The sequence below is a fragment of the Balaenoptera acutorostrata genome, chromosome 19 (genome assembly GCF_949987535.1).
Source record: "Balaenoptera acutorostrata chromosome 19, mBalAcu1.1, whole genome shotgun sequence".
Lineage (NCBI taxonomy): Eukaryota > Metazoa > Chordata > Mammalia > Artiodactyla > Balaenopteridae > Balaenoptera > Balaenoptera acutorostrata.
The window spans coordinates 28,415,388-28,435,390 of record NC_080082.1 but is presented as its reverse complement, the minus strand read 5'-3'; the positions used below and the strand labels follow the sequence as shown (position 1 = coordinate 28,435,390).

General features: G+C 42.9%; 2 protein-coding genes across 3 annotated transcripts in view; both read left to right on the top strand.

Annotated features, from left to right (window-relative positions):
• Window positions 1–9,063, top strand: part of RSPRY1 (ring finger and SPRY domain containing 1) — a 47,356-nt gene extending 38,293 nt beyond the window's left edge. For both annotated transcript variants that reach the window (XM_007167556.2, XM_057535034.1), the window contains exons 14-15: window positions 3,549–3,653; window positions 7,522–9,063. In XM_007167556.2, the coding sequence (XP_007167618.1) occupies window positions 3,549–3,653; window positions 7,522–7,618 (202 nt within the window). In that variant the 3' untranslated portion in view covers window positions 7,619–9,063. The remainder of the gene's footprint in view (window positions 1–3,548; window positions 3,654–7,521) is intronic.
• Window positions 9,064–12,953: 3,890 nt separating this feature from the next.
• Window positions 12,954–19,787, top strand: ARL2BP (ADP ribosylation factor like GTPase 2 binding protein). Its single transcript, XM_007167555.3, has 6 exons — window positions 12,954–13,327; window positions 14,069–14,130; window positions 16,254–16,360; window positions 17,369–17,454; window positions 17,676–17,772; window positions 18,425–19,787. Exons 1-6 carry the CDS (start codon window positions 13,290–13,292, stop codon window positions 18,521–18,523), a joined length of 489 nt encoding a protein of 162 aa, XP_007167617.1. The 5' UTR covers window positions 12,954–13,289; the 3' UTR covers window positions 18,524–19,787.
• Window positions 19,788–20,003: the final 216 nt, after the last annotated feature.

Below are 20,003 nucleotides of genomic sequence, written 5' to 3'. Positions count from 1 at the left end.
GTAAGGAATTTGCAGTCAAGGAGACCACACTGGCCATGACATAGCCAGTGTTGGGCCTTTATGGTCTTAAATGTATCTATAACGTAATGTTGTAATCCTAGCTCCTGTTCTGGCTCAAAAAGCAGGTTTGTAACGAGCCCTTCTGCACTGTACTTCACCCTTGGACTCAGTGTCCCAAGACTTGAGAGTGGCTCAGTTAGCAGTTTCCAGATGAACTAGAAAATGTCACACAGTGACGACAGCCCTGCCTGCAGCGGCAGAGCCTCCATAATATCCCAGGAACAGAAGGGCCACTTGTATCCCAGCTCAGAGATCTGAGGTTCATTCTTAGAACTTCCCTTCACCTTGTCTCGGTGCCTGACAGGGATTCTGAACTTCAGATTCCTCTTAGTGAAAGTGTGAAGTAACACCTTTCTCATCTGTCATACCCCATCATTTTTTTTATGTAGCCTGTCTTCTTGGATGTGACCCATAAACAAGTCTGCCTTCTCACATACGCCCTGAAAGGTACAATCGATCCATCTAAGAGTTCCCCTGGAGGCTGGCCTTGGTTAAAACTGCTTCAGCATTTAGTTAACCGCCCCTGCAGAATTAAACTTTCCAAAAGTCAGATGGCAATAGGCGCCAGCTGTCGGAAAGTCTTCTTTTATGGGCAGCTTCTCTGGGTACCACCTCACTTTGGCGCCCAAAGTGCAGCCTGCCTTGAATAAGAACAGCAGAGTTACAAGCTAGGGCAGTCCTATAATACACTAGACTTTGTTTTTTGTGACAGTGACACCAAGACAGGAGTTGTTGGAGACTGAGTGGCCTCCTTAATGCCAAGGGGTCCTTTTTTACTCATAGTAATAGTATTCTTTTCTGACTTCAGGGTAGGAGATCATGGTCCTGTTTCTATCTGGCATCTTGTAAATTGTTCTATATTGTAAATCCTCTCTGTCTCTATCTCTTCTTCTATTCATTCTTTTTTTTTTCTTCTTAAACTTTTTATTATGGAAAACTTCAGATACACACAAAAGAAAAAAAGAATAGTACAATAAAGCACCATGTACCCACCTCTCAGCTACAAAAGTCGTCCACTCACGACCACCTGCTTCTCTTACAGTTTTCCCTCATCTCTGTTAATAGCTCCATTGTCATTTCAGTTTCCCTGGCTGTAATCCTAGAGTATCCTTGACAAGGCAGGGTATGACTTTCTGCCATTTCCACGACAGATCCCTCAGCAAATCCTGTGGGCTGTGCCTTCAGAATATATCCCAAATCCAACTACTTCTTGTCCCTCTCCCTGCTACCACCATGGTTGAAGCCTCCATCATTTTCCACCTGGATTGTTCTTGCCCTGCCCTTAAACTGTAGTCTCCCTGTTCCTGCCTTAACCCCCTTCAGTCTATTCAGCACAGCTCCAGAATGATTTTGTTATAACATAAATCAGATCATGCACTTCTGTGCTGAAAAGACTCTACTGGCTTCCTCTTTCACTTAAGGTGAAAGCTTAAATCCTAGCAGACTCTATACAATTCGTCCGCTCCTCTCCTCCATTACTTCTCTGACCTCCGACCCTCTCCCATATGCTCCTGCTCTTTCAGCCATCCTGGCCTCCTTGCTGCTCCTGAAGCATACCAGGTCTACTATTGTAGCCCCAGGGCCTTTGCACTAGAATGTTCTGCTGTCGCAATGCTTCCTGCTACTAGAATGTTCTGATGTGTGTTTTCCAGTACCACTGAGCAGTTAACTCGATTCTGACACTGTCTACCTGGAGATAGCATCAGATCCCACTGGTGAAGGGCTCAGTCCTGCAAAGACTGCTCTTTTCTCCCACTTTAGATGCCAGTCACAAGTCCAGGTTATGACCAACTGGCTGTAAATTGGAGGCTCCCATGACCTCCTCCTTGGGTTTGATTAATTTGCTAGAGCTACCACCACAAAACTCAGGAAAGCAGTTTACTTCTTACTAGGTTACCAGTTTATTATAATAGGATATAACTCAGGAACGGGCTATCTGTGTATGCCAATCTCCCTGCCTCTCACTTGTTCACCAGCCCTGAAACTCTTTGAACCTTGTCCTTTTGGGTTGGTAGGGAGGCTTCATTACACAGGGCTGGTTCATTAAATCATTGGCCTTTGATGATTGAACTCAGTCTCCAGCCCACTTCCCATCCCAGGAGGTGGGGCAGAGGAGAGAGGAGCGAACTGAAAGGTTCCAACCTTCTTATCACCTGGTTGGTTCCCAGTCCCATCCTTAGGTACCTAGGGGGCTTTTTAAAAGCCGCCTCATTAACAGAACAAAAGACCTTTCTAGGTCTCTTAACTTATGAATTGTCGAGGGTTTTAGGAATCTATGCCAGGAATGCAGATGTAAACAAAATATATTTTTTATCATAAATCACAGTTTCTCTCCAAGATGCCCACAAGGCTCACTCTCTCACTCCCTTCATGTCTTCACTTAAATGTCATCTTAGTGAGACCTTCCCTAGCTGCCGTATTTAAAATTATAACTCCCTGCCTCTCACATACACACTCCTTATTCTCCTCCCTGCTTTCTTTTTCTTCACACTACTCATTAGCATTTAAAATTCTGCATACCTTACTTTTTTATCTGATTTATTGTCTGTTTTACCCCCACTGGAGTGTAAACTCTCTGAAGGCAGGGATATTTTTTTAGTCCTCTCTTCACTGCTGAATCTCCAAAGCTTGGAACAGTGCCTGGCACGTAATAAGGCCTTATGTGAATTGAACGAATGTTTGTTTCCTGTTTCTCTTGCCCATCCATCAGGCTGTACCTTCAGCAGAGCAGTTCTGCATGTCTGCTTTTCCATTCCAAGCTGAGTGAAAGTATAATGCGAGGGTTCTAACCCGAGGTGTCTGGACTTCCAGGGTGACTATGATGAGCTGTCATAAACACCTTGAAAATTGTGTGTGTGCATTTTTCTTGAGAAATGCTCTATGCGTTTCCTCAAACACTTAGAGATGTGTGACTTTAAACATTAAAATGTGCTGGTAGGGACTTCCCTGGTGGTCCAGTGGGTTAGACTCCACACTCCCAATGCAGGGGGCACGGGTTCGATCCCTGGTCAGGGAACTAGATCCTGCATGCATGCCGTAACCAAGAAGTCCGAGTGCCAAACCGGCACAGCCGAGATAGATAAGATAGATAAGATAGATAGATAGATAAACAAAATTTTTTTTTAATTTGCTGGTAAAATAAAAAGAGCACTGGACTTAGAACCAAAAGACTTAAATTTTATTCCTGAATCTGTTTACTGTGTCTGACCTATACAAATCATTTCCTTGTCTGTGACCTTATGCAAATCATTTCCTGCCCTTTTCTTTGTAAAATGGGAATGACCATGCCTCCTTCATTCTCTATTTTAGAAAATCATTGTAAGATTGAAATGAGATGTCTTGTGTGAAAACTTTACTGAACAAAGCTTAGGGAATACATGGTAGACTCACATGTACAGAGCATTTTCAAGGCACTTCGTATGCATCACTGCTAAGAGGCCCCATTTATTTGTTGACAAAATGAGTTTCAAACTGTGTTTTCTACTCAGGCACAGGCGTCTTGCTCTGTTGAAGCAAGTTAGTATCCGGGAAAACTGCTGCTCCCTGTGTTGCGATGAGGTAGCAGACACACAATTGAAGCCATGTGGACACAGGTAAGAGGGTTTGTTTGGTCATTTCCTCTTTTGTACATTACATTAGACAAAGTTTCATCCTGTTCCTGAATTGCTTTTTACAGTGTTACCAGTTCCATAGCTGTTCATCAAGGTTTATAATATCCAAAGTGGGCTGAATGAGGAATTAGAGTTTGCCAAGTAGTACATGGCTGTCTTCCAGAAAGTACCTGAAATAGAAGCAGCTGCTTGATATGGAAGGCCTGTTTTTGTTTTACTTAATTTACTCAACACTATAGTTTAAACACAGTTTTTATTCACAAAATGTAGAAGGTTTAATGCTAATTATGAGCCTCTTGGGAAATCCCTTTTAGTTTTAGAGCCTTCTCATTTACTTATTATTCACCCTCCTAAGCACTGAGATGGCAGCACCTCCCTGCCATCTAACCACATTTCAGTTGTATGAGATAAGGGCAGCCTGGATCCTATAGAACAGAGTGTCTAAAACATCAGCAAGAGCAGCAAGTAAGACAGTCCCTAAAAAGACCATCCCAACTAAGGTTAGAAAGGGGAAGAGGAGTTGGGCAGTGTGCTGGCCTTGGCCTAGCCCAGGCATGTGTGCTGACTGTATATGATCAATACCTATGCTGATGTTCCAGGCCAGCTCCCTGTAATTCATCACATCCCATACCCTGCCTTGCTCTTATTCTTGACATAGCTTTAGCTAGCAGGTTGCCTACGGGTCCAGGGCCTGGAGTGATGGACCCCAGTTTGTCTCCCCCAGGTCTGACTCAGCCTGAGCCCCTGACTCTGCCTCTGTACATTTGCCATCTTATGAAATGTGTTGTTATCTAATCGTCTGGTAAGGGACATACATGCAGTGAGTTTATCTCATTTCACCACTAGCTATACCACTCTCTCTTCTGAAAGAAAGGCACAATGACTCCAGCTGTGATTATTCCTCTATATCAACTCTCTAGCCCGGAACGCCTCAGGATCTGGGCTTATTCATCTCTGAGCTTTCTGGCCCTTCTTGGTGGTGTTGTGCACAATAAGGGCTCATGAAAGAGGGCTGAAATCTAAAAACTTAGAACCAGGTATCTTAAGTATGACCACAGTCTCCTTCCTAGATATATCCAAAACAGAGTTGGAAGAGGAAATAAAAGAATTATAAGAAAATTTAGCTCCACTTTCAGCAACAACAACAATTTTAGAAGGGTAGAGGTTAAGAAGAGAAATCTGGCTAAACGGAATGACATGAGCCAACCCCTAGAAGAGACTGAAAATCTAAGCATTCCTGTTACCATAGAAGAAATTGAGATGATTATCAAAGCTACCTTTGCCTCCGCTGCTAAAAGCACTAAGCCCAGATGGTTTCACAGGTGAATTCTTTCAAACTTTCAGAGAATAGATAGATTCTGTTTAAACTTCTCGAGACCACAGAGATAATAGGAAGACTACAATATTCTTTTTACAAAGCCTGCATCGTAATCATATGAAAAGCTGACAAAACACACAAAAAAAGAAAACTTATGTGGGACTTCCCTCGTGGTCCAGTGGTTAAGACTTCGCCTTCCAATGTAGGGGGTGTGTGTTCAATCCCTGGTCCGGGAGCTAAGATCCCACATGCCTCATGGCCAAAAAACCAAAACGTAAGACAGAAGCAATATTGTAACAGATCCAATAAAGACTTTAAAAATGGTCCACATCAAAAAAAATCTTAAAAAAGGAAAGAAAACTTATGAATATAAACCTAAAAATCCTAAATAAATTATTACCAAATAGGACCCAGCAACACAACCAAGGGGGGCTTATTTCAGGAATGCAAGGTTAGTACAATATAGGAAATCAATTCATATAATTTCCCAAATAGGCCAAGGGACAGTGGAGCAGAGAATTAACACTTTCTCCAAAAATGCTGAAAAGGTATTTGTTAAAATTCAGTATCCGTCCCAAATGGATGGAATACTGCAAAACAGAAATGGATGTAGGGAATAAAATAGTATAAATTAAGAATGGATGGATACTTCCTTAGCAATATAAAAGATGTATATATCTCAGCCGAACACTAACATCTTTTTAATGGTGTCACACTGGAAGAATTGCAAGAGATGCTGGGGACAAAACAAGGATGCCTGCTATCAGCACTGTGACTTGCATTGTATAAGCTAAAACAGACAAGAAAGAGAAAAGGGATTAAAACTGGAAAAAGGAGCAAAATCATCATTTGGAGATAATAGATTACATAGGTAGATATCAGGAGAATTGACTAAAAGTCTATTAGAATCATTGTGACAATTGAATAAGCTAGCTGGTTACAAAAAATAACTTAAAACAATAGCTTTCTATATATAAATAACAACCAATTAGAACAAATATTTGAAGGTCCCTTTTACAATAGCCAAAAAAAAAGCTTAAGAATACATTCCAAGAAATATAGGTTGCCTATCTGAAGAAAACTTTTAAACTACCGAGGAATGTAAAGAAGACTTGAATAACTGGATCTGGTCTTGGATAGGAAGACCTCTCAGTGTCGTAAAGGTGACAGTTTTCCCTAAACTCTAAGTTTAATTTGGTCCATATAAAAAGGAAAACATGGGTTTTGGGGTTGTTTTTATTTTTTTTCTGGAAATAGAAATGCTAACTTAAAAGTTTATGATACTAAGGCAAGAAAATTCTAAAAAAGAAGAATTATGGAGAGGACCAACCCTACCTACCACATCTTAAAATATATTAAAATAAATGTTAAATTTGCAACAACATGGATGGACCTGGAAGGTATTATGCTTAGTGAAATAAGTCAGACAAAGAAAGACAAATACTGTGTGTTATCACTTATATGTGGAATCTAAAATAAAACAAACGAGTGAATATAACAAAACAGAAACAGACTTACAGATATAGAGAACAAACTAGCAGTTACCAGTGGGGAGGGGGGGTGGCTAGATAGGGGCAGGGGATTAAGAGGTACGAACTACTATGTATAAAATAAATAAGCTACGAGGATATATTGTCCAGCACAGGGACTATAGCCAATATCTTTTTTTTTTAATGTATTTATTTATTTATTTTTGACTGCATCCGGTCTTAATTGAGGCACGCGGGATCTTTCGTTGTGGCGCGCAGGCTTCTCTAGTTGTGGCGTGCGGGCTCCAGAGTGCAAGGGCTCAGTGGTTGCAGTGCACGGGGGCTCTCTAGTTGTGGGGCAAGGGCTCAGTAGTTGCGGCGCTAGGGCTTAGTTGCCCCGCGGCATGTGGGCTCTTAGTTCCCCGACGAGGGATCAAACCTGCGTCCCTTGCACTGGAAGGCAGATTCTTAACCACTGGACCACCAGGGAAGTCCCTAGCTTTAATTGGAGTATAATTTATAAAAAATTTTAATCACTATGTTGTATGCCTGAAACTAATACAATAATGTAAATCAACTATACTTAAAGAAAGGTTAATAGTTTTGTCCCAGTATGTGAAAAGAATGACACAACAATGGAACAGAAGCCCAGAAATAGAACTGATTACAAAGAAAAATTTAACATATGATAAAGGCGTTATGTCAAATCTGTGGTGAGAGAAGGACTATTCGGCAAATGATATTGGGATAGATGGCTAGCTGTCTGGGAAAAAATAGCATTGTATCTCTACCTACTTGTATACATCTGTATGTATAGGCTATGTACATATAGACTTTCTGGAAGAATGCACATGAACTTCTAACTTATTCCTCAGAAGAGGAAGATTGAGGATCAGAAATGGAAGAGAGACTTGCTGTTTATATATTTACTTTTTGTTTTAGCCATGTGCGATTATTACCCTTTCAGTTAACATGCTTGTTAACATCTTAGGTGGAGTCAGCAGATCGTCAGTCTGACCTTTTGAAGCACTGACCTAACTGGCATTTATGTCTTTCTCCTCAGTGACCTGTGCATGGATTGTGCCTTGCAACTGGAGACCTGCCCATTGTGTCGTAAAGAAATAGTGTCTAGAGTCAGACAGATTTCTCATATTTCATGACACACGTGAAGAGGCATCATGGACTTACTTCTACTCAATTCCAGCCAATGTTGAAAAGAAAAACAAAGAAAAAAAAAATTCTCTAATCAGTTGTACGCACATTGAAACTTATAGCCATGGCCAGATTTTATGCTAAAAAACGATAGTTTGTCAAAGACAAAATTCTCCTAGAATCTAACCCAACTTGCCAGCCCTGAGAAATTCCTTTTAAGGCCAAGGAAAGCTGCATGCTAACAGCTAGGCCTGCGGTACTTCCATGAGAAACAATAGGAGACAATGCCCTCCTGAGTGCTGAAACCACACCGGATTTCTCCAGGTTGGGTTCATTTGATTGTTTAAAACAGGATGTTTTGTCTCATATTCTAAAGTTTTTATTTTGGGCAAAAGTCATTATGGAGAAGTAAATGACAGCGTTTCTGGGTTAAGCATAACTTCCCATTGGTCAGAGAGCCACCGGTGTGTTAAGCATGGATATTGCAAGACTTGAAGCTATGAAACTAGAATCACACAGGTCAATACTACAAGCAACGCGGAGGGCCTGAAAGAAGGTGCACAGACTGTAGGAAAAAACCCAAATTTTTGATATTTCAGTGATTCCAAAGAACATTCTAGTTTTTTTTAACTGCAGAAAATTGGTGGTATTTTCACATTCATGGTGTTTCTATCCAATTTCAGTACCCACATTTTGTGAGGAAAAAATGTTTTAACAATGCAGGAGGAATTCTTAAATTAATCACAATGTTAGACTGGAGAAAATTTGGTATTTAGGGTATTTTTAAGCTACCATCAAATAAGCTCTCTCTGTTTTTTGTTTAAAAAAATTTTTTTAAATCAGTATTGTTTTTGGAAGTAATATACTTTGCAACTCTTGAACCAATAGTCTCAAAAACTCTTAGAGGACAGTCTGAGAGCATGTATTCCTATTGTTTAAAATAAATACATGTTTTTGAATAGTAAATTCAATCATGGATTGTTGACTATGTCTTCATCCAAAGTGTTATTCCCTCTCAGGGTCTCTGGTGAAGACCTTCAAGAGTTTGGTTTTTTCTCCCAGAAAATTGGAAGGTAGAATTGTAAATTCATAGAACTTATTTTATAATGGTGTACCTCAGCAGCTGCCTTTCAATTTATGCCAAGTCCTTACTGAGTTTATACTTGAATAGTAAATATGTCTTCTGAGTTTTACAGTGTCTTAAATTCAATGCACATTTTTTTCTTCCTTTCCCACCCTTTCTTGTTTGTAGTTCATTAAATTGTCCTATTACAGAGCTGATTTCCTTCCTGGCCGTACTTGTTGGGGTGCTGGATTTTTTCCATGTCTTTAGTCTTCCGTAAATTCAAAAATATATATAAATATATATATATAAATGTTCTCTTCTTTAGCTTGTGGTGAATACAGTAATTTGCATTGAAGAAATAAAACATTTGTTGCCTTTTTTGACTAAGATTTCACAACTTTCATTGGTGCCTGCTGCTAAGGTTCCAAGATATTATACTCTCAGGTTTATACTTTCCGGGGTAGGACAGAATCAAGTATTAGAATTAAGAAACAAGGTTAATCACTTATTCATCCAGCAAACCTTTATTGGACACCTAATATGTTCTGGGCTCTGCACCTATATGGTATACAAAACAGATCTGTTCGTGGAGCTGACGTCTGGTAGTGGGGAGAAAACTATATTTCTCTTTATTGTAATAAATTTTTGGTGCCCTGAAAGAAAATAGGGTGCCTTTGAGAAAGAACAAGAGGAACCTAATTTAGATGAGGGGAAAGGGAGAAAACTCACTGAAGGAGTAATATTAGTAAAAGCTTAGAGGAGGGACTTCCCTGGTGTCACAGTGGTTAAGAATCCACCTGCCAGTGCAGGGGACACGGGTTTGAGCCCTGGTCCGGGAAGATTCCACATACCACGGAGTAACTAAGCCCGTGCACCACAGCTACTGAAGCCTGCAGTCTTAGAGCCCATGCTCCACAACAAGAGAGGCCACCGCAATGAGAAGCCCGCGCACCGCAACGAAGAGTAGCCCCCGCTCGCTGCAACTAGAGAAAGCCCGCGCACAGCAACAAAGACCCAACGCAGCCAAAAATAAATAAATTTAAAATAAATAAAATCATAAGTCCATTAAAAAAAAAAAAAAAGGAGGAAGTAGGACCTAGGGATGTAGCCAGGCAGAGAGACTGAGGACAGGCTTCTAGGACTGGTAGCTAGGTGAACACATTATAGGCAAAGGCCTTAACTAAGGAGGAAAGGAGCTCAGTAGGCCCCAGGATCAGATGGAAGTACCCTGAACTAGTAAGGTAGGAACTGAGTGGGTAGAAAAGCGTGCTCCAAGGTTGGAGAGGTCAGGGAACTGCTCGTGAAGGCCATGTTCAGGATTTTGTATTTTATCCTAAGTGCGATAGAAAGCAAAAGAGTTTAAGCATGGAACTATGCCTTGATGAATAAGTTTAAAAGATGGCTCTGGCTTCTATTTGGAGAATGGAATTGGAGTGGGGTTGGAAGGGGGGCGGGGCGCCACAGTATAGAGAGCAAGCAAAAAATGGAAATAATATGACCAGTAGGGAGACTTTGAAGTAGTCCAGCAGAGAGGTAGGTAAAAGTGGTCTGTAAATTCAGTGGAGAGAGAAAAAAGTAGATGGAAAAATAGGTAATTTGTAGTAATTTCTCCAGTGAGTCATTGGGGAAATGCCCCTGGGGTTCCAGCCAAAAAGATTTTAAGAATTGCTGTGTTTTTTGAATGATATTGATAGAGCAGGATAAAGTCATGGTGCCATTTGCAGAATGCCAGGGATGATGATTCAATCACAGAAACCAAAACAATTTCATTAGCAGAAAATGACTTTTGCATGAATTTCAACCATCTTGATTATGTAACCAAGAAAACTAAGTAAGATCAGCAGTTTCCAAGATTGTCCATTTTCTTGCTATTTAGTCACATAAAACAATTCTTAATGCCAACCCAAAATGAAGAAATTATTATTAATAGAAAATATTTAATATATACAAGTGAATTCTCTATTTTTCTACAAAAAGTCCGCCATTCTGTTTTCAGCAGAAAAACATCATGTTCTGATTTCCAGGAATATTATTTGACAACTCGGGGATTGGGACCATACATAACTTGATGGTTAGGCTCTTAGGAGTGGGGCAGACCCAGGTTCCAACCCCACTATGCCGCCTATCACCTGTATGCAAGTACTTAACTTCTACACCTTAGTTTCCTAATCTGTAAAATGGAGATAATACTTTTTAGAGTTTGGGGGTTTTTTCTCATAGGGTTTCAAGTATTTTCAAAGGAAACAATGTGTTTTTAAATGTGTAGCACCGTATCTGGCACATGCCTGAATAGGTGGGTACCTATTATTCTTTATTCCCATTTGTTCTTAGAGCCAGAGATGGTGAAGTGGACTCAGGGCCACAAATTATTTGACATTCCTCCCATCTATAAATGAAATTTCTGCCCCCTCCCCTTAAATCTGGGTGGGCTCTATGTTTGCTTGATCAATTGAATGCAGTGGAAGGGATACTGAGCCAGTTTCCGGTCCCAGGCCATTGAGTGACTGGCAGCTTCCACTTCCCGTCTCTTGAAATATTTGCTCTTGGACCTAGCTGCCATGGTGTGAGAAAACCCAAGCATCCATGGGAAGACCTATGTGGAGAGGAACGGTGACCACTCCCCACCTCCCAGGTCCTCTGTTCAACATCCACAACTGAGCTACCCCAGCCAATACTGATTTGCCAGCCACATGAGTAAGCTTCTTGGAAGAGGCTTCTCTAGCCCCATTCCAGCTGCCCCAACTGATGCCAAGTGGAACAGAGACTAGCTGTCCCTACCAAGTCCTGTCCAAATTGCAGACTAGAGAGCAAAATAATTGAGTTTTTTTAGCCAGTAAGTTTTCTGGTGGCTTGTAACAGCATTAGATAACCAGAATAGATGAAATCAAGTTTCCTCCTCTGCTCTGATCCCGTATATGTATTAGCAGTAGAACGTGTGGGCAAGTTCATTTAGTCCAGCAGAAGTAAGTGTGGTTTATAGAGAAAGTAGGTCATGAGGAAATTTGCTGAGTTTGCCTTGAGCTGTGTGACCTGTGTTTGACTTACAGAACTCGGTCCAGTTATTCAGCAAACCTTTCTGGATGCCTGCCTTCTACTTGGTGGTAAGCAGAGGTAGTACCTCTGAGAATTGATCTCACCCTGGATACAACTGTGTCATGGTAACCATTTTTAGTTCCACATCCCACTGATATCTATTTTATGTCCATTCAAAAATGTCAATTTATTCAGGCTAGCCATCTGACCCACAGATCAAACTTAAGCCATACCTAAAATTCCTCTAGACATGTACCAGACATTTGGCTAAAAAATAAAATGCAGGGCTTCCCTGGTGGCGCACTGGTTGAGAATCTGCCTGCCAATGCAGGGGACACGGGTTCGAGCCCTGGTCTGGGAAGATCCCACATGCCTCGGAGCAACTAGGCTCGTGAGCCACAACTACTGAGCGTGCGCGTCTGGAGCCTGTGCTCTGCAACGGGAGAAGCCACGATAGTGAGAGGCCCGCGCACCGCGATGAAGAGTGGACCCCACTTGCCACAACTAGAGAAAGCCCTGGCACAGAAACGAAGACCCAACACAGCCAAAAATAAAATAAAATAAAAAAAAAAAAAATAAAAAAAAAATAAAATGCAACTGAAGAGACACAATGTCTAGTGATCCAATCAGGAGAAAACAGATCTAGGGTATCCTTTTGCAAAATTTGTCAGTTTTGGAGGGGGACTTTTCCTGGAGCAAAGTCACGTGATGTAATTGCTCAAAGTGGTTCTGTCAACTTTTATCTTGCCTAATTACCCAAGAAACCAGTTAGTGCCAAATAATCTTTTTGATGTGAATATTATATTTATGATGTAAATTACAAGACCTCCACTTCTTGCGGTGGGGCGATCCTTCCACGAGAGGGAGTGACTGTCTCTCAAATCAGAGGTCTGCATTATCTGGCTCAAAAGCTAAGGGATTGGCTCTCAAGAGATTTTCGATTTACAGTGCTCTTAAAACCCGCTTTAAACGACTTAAGCTTCATCTTAAATCTTGTACTTCATTCCAAGTTGCAAGTGAGGAAATCGAGGCTCTCTCTGGGCTTGGATTCCTTCCTCTTCAAAATGTGGACGACGTCAGATTTAATCGCCCCACAGAGTGAGTATACGTCAGAGAGCCCCTGACCTGCTCAAAGAGGTCCAACTTCCGTTCGCGACCCTCCATCCCTTTCCCTCACTTCCTCTCCCTGTCTTTGCCCCGCCCCTGGCGTTGGGCAACGCACGCCTGTGATTGGCTACTGGGAGCCCAGAGGCGGTGGAAGGGTCGGGGAGGCCATGGTGACGGGAGGCGGGGGGCGGTAACTGACGCCGGAACCCCGAGGCGGCAGCGGCCGGTTTAGCGTGGCCTGGCAGGGCTTGGAGGACCGGCCGGCGCGTGGCAGCATCCAGGGAGCCTGAGGCCGGGGAGTCGTGCGCAGGCGCTACTCGGTTGGGCCGTGAGCTGGCCGAGGCCTCGGCTGCGAGACCTTCCCGATGCCGGTTGGGGCTCTGCGGAGCAGAGCGGAGGCTGCGCCCGGGCCTCGGGCGGGGTAGAAGGCCGGCGGGCCCGCTGCCCTGCGCGCGGTGGATGCGGCGGCGGCGATGGACGCCCTAGAGGAAGAGAGCTTCGCGCTGTCCTTGTGAGTGACGCCGCCCGACCCCGGGAGGCTGAAGGCCGGAGCTGCCGGCGCTTGGCCTCGGCCTCTGCCTCCGCCCTGTGAAACCAGTGTCCCCGGTGTGGGTGGGAGACCAACAAGACTCCGCCCCAGTTCCCGCGGTTGATTCTGCTGCCGCGACGACCGCAGGGCTCAGGCCTGGAGGACAGGAGTGCAGTGCGGTGTCATACGATGATACACGCCTCTGTCACAATGCCCCTCGCCTCCAATCCTTGGTCGTCAGCAAAACCTGGCGAGTTTGAGCTGCCAAGGCCCGACCACGGGTCAGAAGACCCTCCACCACCACTACCCCCAGGGACTCTAATTGCCCCCCTCCCCCGGCCAGTGTCTTAACCGCACCAAGTTTACGCCCGCCCGCAAACAGATTGGTGTGGGGTGATAGCGAAGATGCGGTGAGTAGAACCCCAAGGAAATAAATGCGAGGAGCCTTAACATGTCCGCTGTGAGCCTTTGCTCCTTTTATTTGTTCCTTTTGTAAGTCCTTGTATCGTATCATGTTTTCTGAAAGTGGAGCCATTGCATTCAACTTTGATGTCACAGATGTGTCAAATGTGTTTTCTTCTGTGTGGCATTGCTGAATTAGACAGTAATCATTATTAATTGTTGAAGCTAGTTGATGGGAAGTTCATTTGAAAATGTCCATAATACATTTTGAAAAAAAGAGGAATTATCTGAAACAGCTCCTAATCCAGGCGTATTTTTCAGCTCTTCCGCCTCTGATGCAGAATTTGATGCTGTGGTTGGATATTTAGAAGACATTATCATGGGTAAGCTTCCTTGCCTGTGCTTTTTAGGTTTTAGGCCCTTGCTTTTAAGGACGTTGAAATCCATTTGGAGACTTAATTTTTAAAAAGAGAGAAAACATGAAGCTGCATGTAATGTTTAATGTAATGTACTGTAATACAAAGTAAGCCTTACTGTGCTTTGCTTTACAGGCTACAGCCCCTACTCCTTTAAGTAACTAGTAACCATAGATTCAGTCCCCTGAAGGGACTTATTCAGGTAATGGGGCACCTTGAAGTTATGGGGCTCTTGGCAAAACTTCAGAAAATCTTAACCTAGTTTATTTCAGAGAGTAAAATCAATTTTTAGTCTTGAGTTTTAATGTTTTGTGACATAAAGCACAGTGTAATACCATAGCCTTTGGGACTATACCTGGTGGCGCAGTGGTTAAGAGTTTGTCTACCAGTGCATGGAACACGGGTTCGAGCCCTGGTCCAGGAAGATCCCACATGCCACAGAGCAACTAAGCCCTTGCGCCACAACTGCTGAGCCCACGAGCCACAACTACTGAAGCCTGTGCCCTAGAGCCCGTGCTCTGCAACAAGAGAAGCCACCGCAATGAAAAGCCCACGCACCGCAAGGAAGAGTAGCCCCCAGCTCGCCACAACCAGAGAAAGCCTGCGCACAGCAGCGAAGACCCAATAGCCAAAAATTAATTAATTAATTAAAAAATACCATAGCCATAGCACACATGTCCATGAGGAACAAGATGTCATACTTCAGCTGGGTTCTGAGTTCGAATTCGTGGATTCATTTTGGCATCCATAAGTCCTGCTAAGTAATAAGCAGTAATAGGCACCAACCATTTAAAACAAATATGTGGGAGAGAAAAATTTGAGAAAATCTTGTCTGTTGACTTTAAGTTTTCTGAGAATTAGGAAAAGAACACTGTTGTTTGGTGTTACTAGCCGTATTTCTTAGTCTTGTTTAGTGAAAAATCACTGACCAAGTTTTTATACCTTCGGGTCCTGTAAAGGTTCATACCCTTAACTCCTAAATGCAGATGTTTCACTGTTAAGATCCCATGTGGATCTGAGGATTTCTGGGGAATGCTGAGGAATACTTTCTTTTGGCCTCTATGAGTACCCTGTGTGCTGTGGGAAAGCCCAGGGTATTTATTCCAAAGTCTAGGTCATTTATGAAGCTTTCCTTTTTTTTTTTTTTTTTAAATATATCCTAATACTATTCCATCAATTGTATTTATTTATTTATTTATTTAAAAACAGCTTTTTGTTCTATGTTTATTTATTTATTTTATTTATGGCTGTGTTGGGTCTTCGTTTCTGTGCGAGGGCTTTCTCCAGTTGTGGCAAGAGGGGGCCACTCTTCATCGCGGTGCGCAGGCCTCTCACTATCGCGGCCTCTCTTGTTGCGGAGCACAGGCTCCAGACGCGCAGGCTCAGTAATTGTGGCTCACGGGCCTAGTTGCTCCGCGGCATGTGGGATCTTCCCAGACCAGGGCTCGAACCTGTGTCCCCTGCATTGGCAGGCAGATTCTCAACCACTGCGCCACCAGGGAAGCCCCTGAAGCTTTCCTTTTATTTTTAGAAGTTATATTCTATTTGGTTGTTAAAATATCCTAAATACTGTAAACCTTAATGTTTGCTATGAACCAATCTCTATACATGAATTCTCATCTAAATTCCACCTGGCAAATCTTATAGGATAGGTACTCTGATCATCCTCATTTTTCCGATGAAGAAAGTGGGGCTTAGAGAAATTAAGTAACAGGCCGAAGGTCACACAGTTGTAAGTGGCTGAGGTGGGATTTGAACCCAGGTAGTCTAGCCTCTATCAGAGCCCATCCATTTAATCACTACACTGTTTACACCACTGCTGCTGAAATTATATTAAGAGAACCCTTTGTGGAGTTCCCAAGCCACCCTGTGTGGCTCTGATTAAAGTGGACTAGAGGATAGTGGTGGTTGCACAGCAGCGTGAAGGCTCTTCATGCCGCGAAACTGTACGCTTAACACCTTCAGCTTTCCCCTCCTAGAGACTGGCCATCCATAAAGCAGTTCTGCTGACATTTCTTCCTGCCTGTTTAGAAATCAGAATGGTTTTTAGTCTCCATTAAAAAGAGTACGTTTTTCCTATTGCGGTTCAGATGATGAGTTCCAGTTGTTACAGAGGAGTTTCATGGACAAGTACTACCAGGAGTTTGAAGACACGGAAGAGAATAAGCTCGCCTACACACCTATTTTTAATGAATATGTAAGTGGATTCCTATTTCTCTTACTGGAGATTAGGATTTCTTTAAATTATGAATTTAGGATCAAATGATGTTGAAATCTGCTCAACTTCTAAAATCTGCCATCAGCACCCTGCCGGGAAGTCTAATTAGAATCTGATTTAGTCTTCATCTCCTGTTGTTTTCCTCTGCACAGTTCTTGGGGCTGTTTTCCAAATATTTAATGACTTCGTCTTCTGTTTTAAAACATGTTTGGCTTTATCATAATCCTGCTTTCAGTTACAGTGTGTGGATTCACCATACCTTGCACTTACATACTTTTGACCTTTTGGCTTTCACACACTATTTTTTCCTACTACATAATCCAGTCAGGTGTGCATGACTGTTAGATAAAAGTGAAAACCAAGACCAAGATCACTAACTAGTTGGTGGCAAAACCAAGATTAGAACCCAGGAACCTCGACTCTTGACCCCTAGGGTCTTTGCACTATGCCAAGGCCTCGTGCAGCCTCCTGTTATGATCTCATCTGTCCGAGAAGAGGTTGGAGCCTCCAGGACTTTCTTCCCTTAACACAGAAGTGTGGCAGAGTCGATGAAGGTTTCTTAAGCCAAGCCTCAGCTTTTAAGGAACCTGCGATTACCTCCAACTGTATGCTTTTTTGTATGTTCTTTCCGCACAGATTCCGTCTACCCAGGCAGAAAAGCCCCCACTTACTTCACTCCTCACTTCCTGCCGTGGGGAGTGGGAGCCCTTCTGCTCCCTATCCCTACCCACCTTGGAGCATTCCTCTTGTTACATCGTAATTACCTGCAAATGCCTCTCCCACGGGTGGGCCAGGGCACGGGGTGTGCTCACTGAGGACAGGAGCTGGGTTTGGGTTCTCTTTGGTGCCCCCAGCACTCGGCAGGGAGCCAGGCACACAGAATAGGCTCTTAGGAAATGTTTTCAAAGGGCTGGAGGACAGGCTTTCTGAAGAGAAGCCTTGTTTTCTTAAAGCACAGTCTGACCAAGATCCTTTCCACTGTTACAGATTTCTTTGGTAGAAAAGTATATAGAAGAACAGCTGTTGGAGCGGATTCCTGGATTTAACATGGCGGCTTTCACTACAACTTTACAGTGAGTTGAGCTTGGCTCTGCTTTTTTACCTCTTTTTACCCTCCTCCTCCTCAACTCTGAAAGAAGACCCCTCCCCATTGTTTTCCTCAATGCTTGAATATCAAGCTTTAGAGCACTTGGTTAGGTCCTGGGTGGGAGGCCCTCCAGACCTTTGAGGGAAATCTCCAAGAGACGTCTGTGTCATCATTCATTCACGAAGCAGCCACCCTTTTCTTTTGCAGGCACCATAAAGATGAAGTGGCCGGTGACATTTTCGACATGCTGCTCACGTTTACGGATTTTCTGGCTTTTAAAGAAATGTTTCTGGACTATAGAGCAGTAAGTTCTCCTTGTCTTTTTAGTCACAGTGAACCGCTTAGAAAGTTCCAAGTAGACCTGTCGAGCACAAACCACCCCCTGTGCTCCTCTCTGTAAGACTGGCCAGTATCAGCCCAGCAGTGAGTGACGTGTCAGCAGAGCGAGCTGCTGTCCTCTGCTGGCCGGGGCCTGGGACCCTTACAAGGAATTACATTCTCATGGTTTTGGTGAAACAGGTCCCAGGCACCTTATAGGGTCCCTAAATAATCAAAAGGACAAAGCCAAAAATCAGGTCTAATTGCCTTGCTTTTCTTGGAATGCAGGTTCTTAATAGGAAAAAGAAATGTTTTTCGGTGAAGAGAGGTCTTTTTCTTTTGTTTTTTTGGCTGCGCCTCGTGGCATGTGGGATCTTAGTTCCCCGACCAAGGGACCAGGGATTGAACCCATGTCCCCTGCAGTGGAAGTGTGGAGTCTTAACCACTGGACCGCCAGAGAAGTCCCCAAGAGGTGCATTTTTAAAGAGTGACCAGCTCTGAATAAAAATGCAAAATCACATACTCCCTCTTCCTGTGTTCTCCCTGGTGGCCCACCCTGAACACCTCCTTCCCTGTTATGAGCTAGAAAGGACTTTTTTCTATCTCTTGCCTCTTAAAGTTGTTCTCTTCTCTTGTAGGAAAAAGAAGGCCGGGGACTGGACTTAAGCAGCGGTTTAGTGGTGACTTCATTGTGCAAATCTTCTGTGACAGCTTCCCAGAACAATCTGCGGCCGTAGGTCCCACCTCCAGGTAATGGGATCTTTCTAGACATCACCAGCCCAATAGACTGGGAGAGGCTTTGGCTAATGATGTCAGAAGAATACATCTTGGAATGACTGACTGTTCTGCAACTCTTCGTTAATGTTAAGTATTGATGGGTCAGAAGAAAATGACCTGACCTTCCTGGGACACATTCTTGTCTTCAGTAACCCTAGTACTCCTACCTGAGTAGACACCTCTTTCAGGAGCTTCTGAGTCTGGCTCCTGCACCAAGCCCAAGTCCAGCATTCCACCTGGGGGGCACTTCCCCAGCATACGTGTTGGTGTGTCCATGTTGGAAGAACCCCCCATCACCAACTCTCTTGGCCCAGCAGGCCTTGCATGTCCCGCCAGGCTTTTTGTGCACTCATAGCTTTTTACATGGGTCAGAGTTTCAGTCCTGCAGCCTCAATGGGCTTTTTGACTGGGAGTATTTATCTAGGGTTTAACTCAAGCTAGGTGCCCATCTCAAGATTTCTGAAACTCCTACTATCACAGCTAGTCTTGGCTGTAGGAATCGACTTAGAGTTGTCCTTTACTTAAAAAGGTACTTGTGAAAATCAGTTCCTAGTCTTACATGTACAGTCCTTGTATCATTTCACTGTCTTCTACTGGTCCTGATGTACTCCCATTGTTTCTATAACTCGTTTATGTTTTTGAAAACATATTTTTATAGATGAATACTCAGGCTAACCTAGTGGATATAATCTTGGAACATCCATGATTACCCACTTCAAGATCAAAGTATTATATTGCTGTGTGCTTTTTAGCTGTTAGTGCTATGAAAGCAAAAATGCTTTCTATGTTGGTGTTCCTATTTTACTGGGCACCAATGAATGTATGCTGGAAGTAGTCTAAAAGGTTTCCTTTTCTTAGAGCATGTTAGTATTTGTGCAGGTTTGCTTAAAACCCTTTCTGTGTAAAACAGCTCCTTAGGTTTTCTGTTGGGGTAGGGGCTCTGCACTTCCTTCTTGCTGTCAAAATCATCTTACCAAGATAGTGTTCCACTGGTCTAGCTCAGTAGGAGATAGCAAACAGCTTTACTGGTCATCTGTCTGCTTGGATTTAGTACACTGGTTTAGTACAATGTTTGATAGAACATTACTGACCAGAAAACATGGATGTCACCTCTCTAGAAAGAAATACTATAGTAGTTCAATTCCCAATGTGTACCTTAGTTTTTTTGTTGTTGTTTTTATTTTTATTTTTCAAGTAAAAATAAGAATCTCTACTGACTTTTCACTTGGCTGTTCTGGTTTTAAAGGATGAGCTAGCTGTAGGCTGTGCGTTTTTCTGTACCGATGTGGCGCTTATTAAATACTTTTGTACCATGAGTAAAATTTCAGGTGTTTTGCAAAAACAAAAACCATCATTCTAAATGAGTCATCCCTTCTTTACTATTGCTGTTGCCATCAGGTTATCAGTACTTTGGTCTTTCAAGACGAAGGCTTTTTAAAA

Coding starts and splice junctions, on each gene's coding strand:
- ARL2BP (XM_007167555.3), top strand. CDS start 13,290: ATGGACGCCCTAGAGGAAGAGAGCTTCGCGCTGTCCTT. Junction 16,361..17,368: donor CACCTATTTTTAATGAATAT/GTAAGTGGATTC, acceptor CCACTGTTACAG/ATTTCTTTGGTAGAAAAGTA. Junction 17,455..17,675: donor GCTTTCACTACAACTTTACA/GTGAGTTGAGCT, acceptor TTTCTTTTGCAG/GCACCATAAAGATGAAGTGG.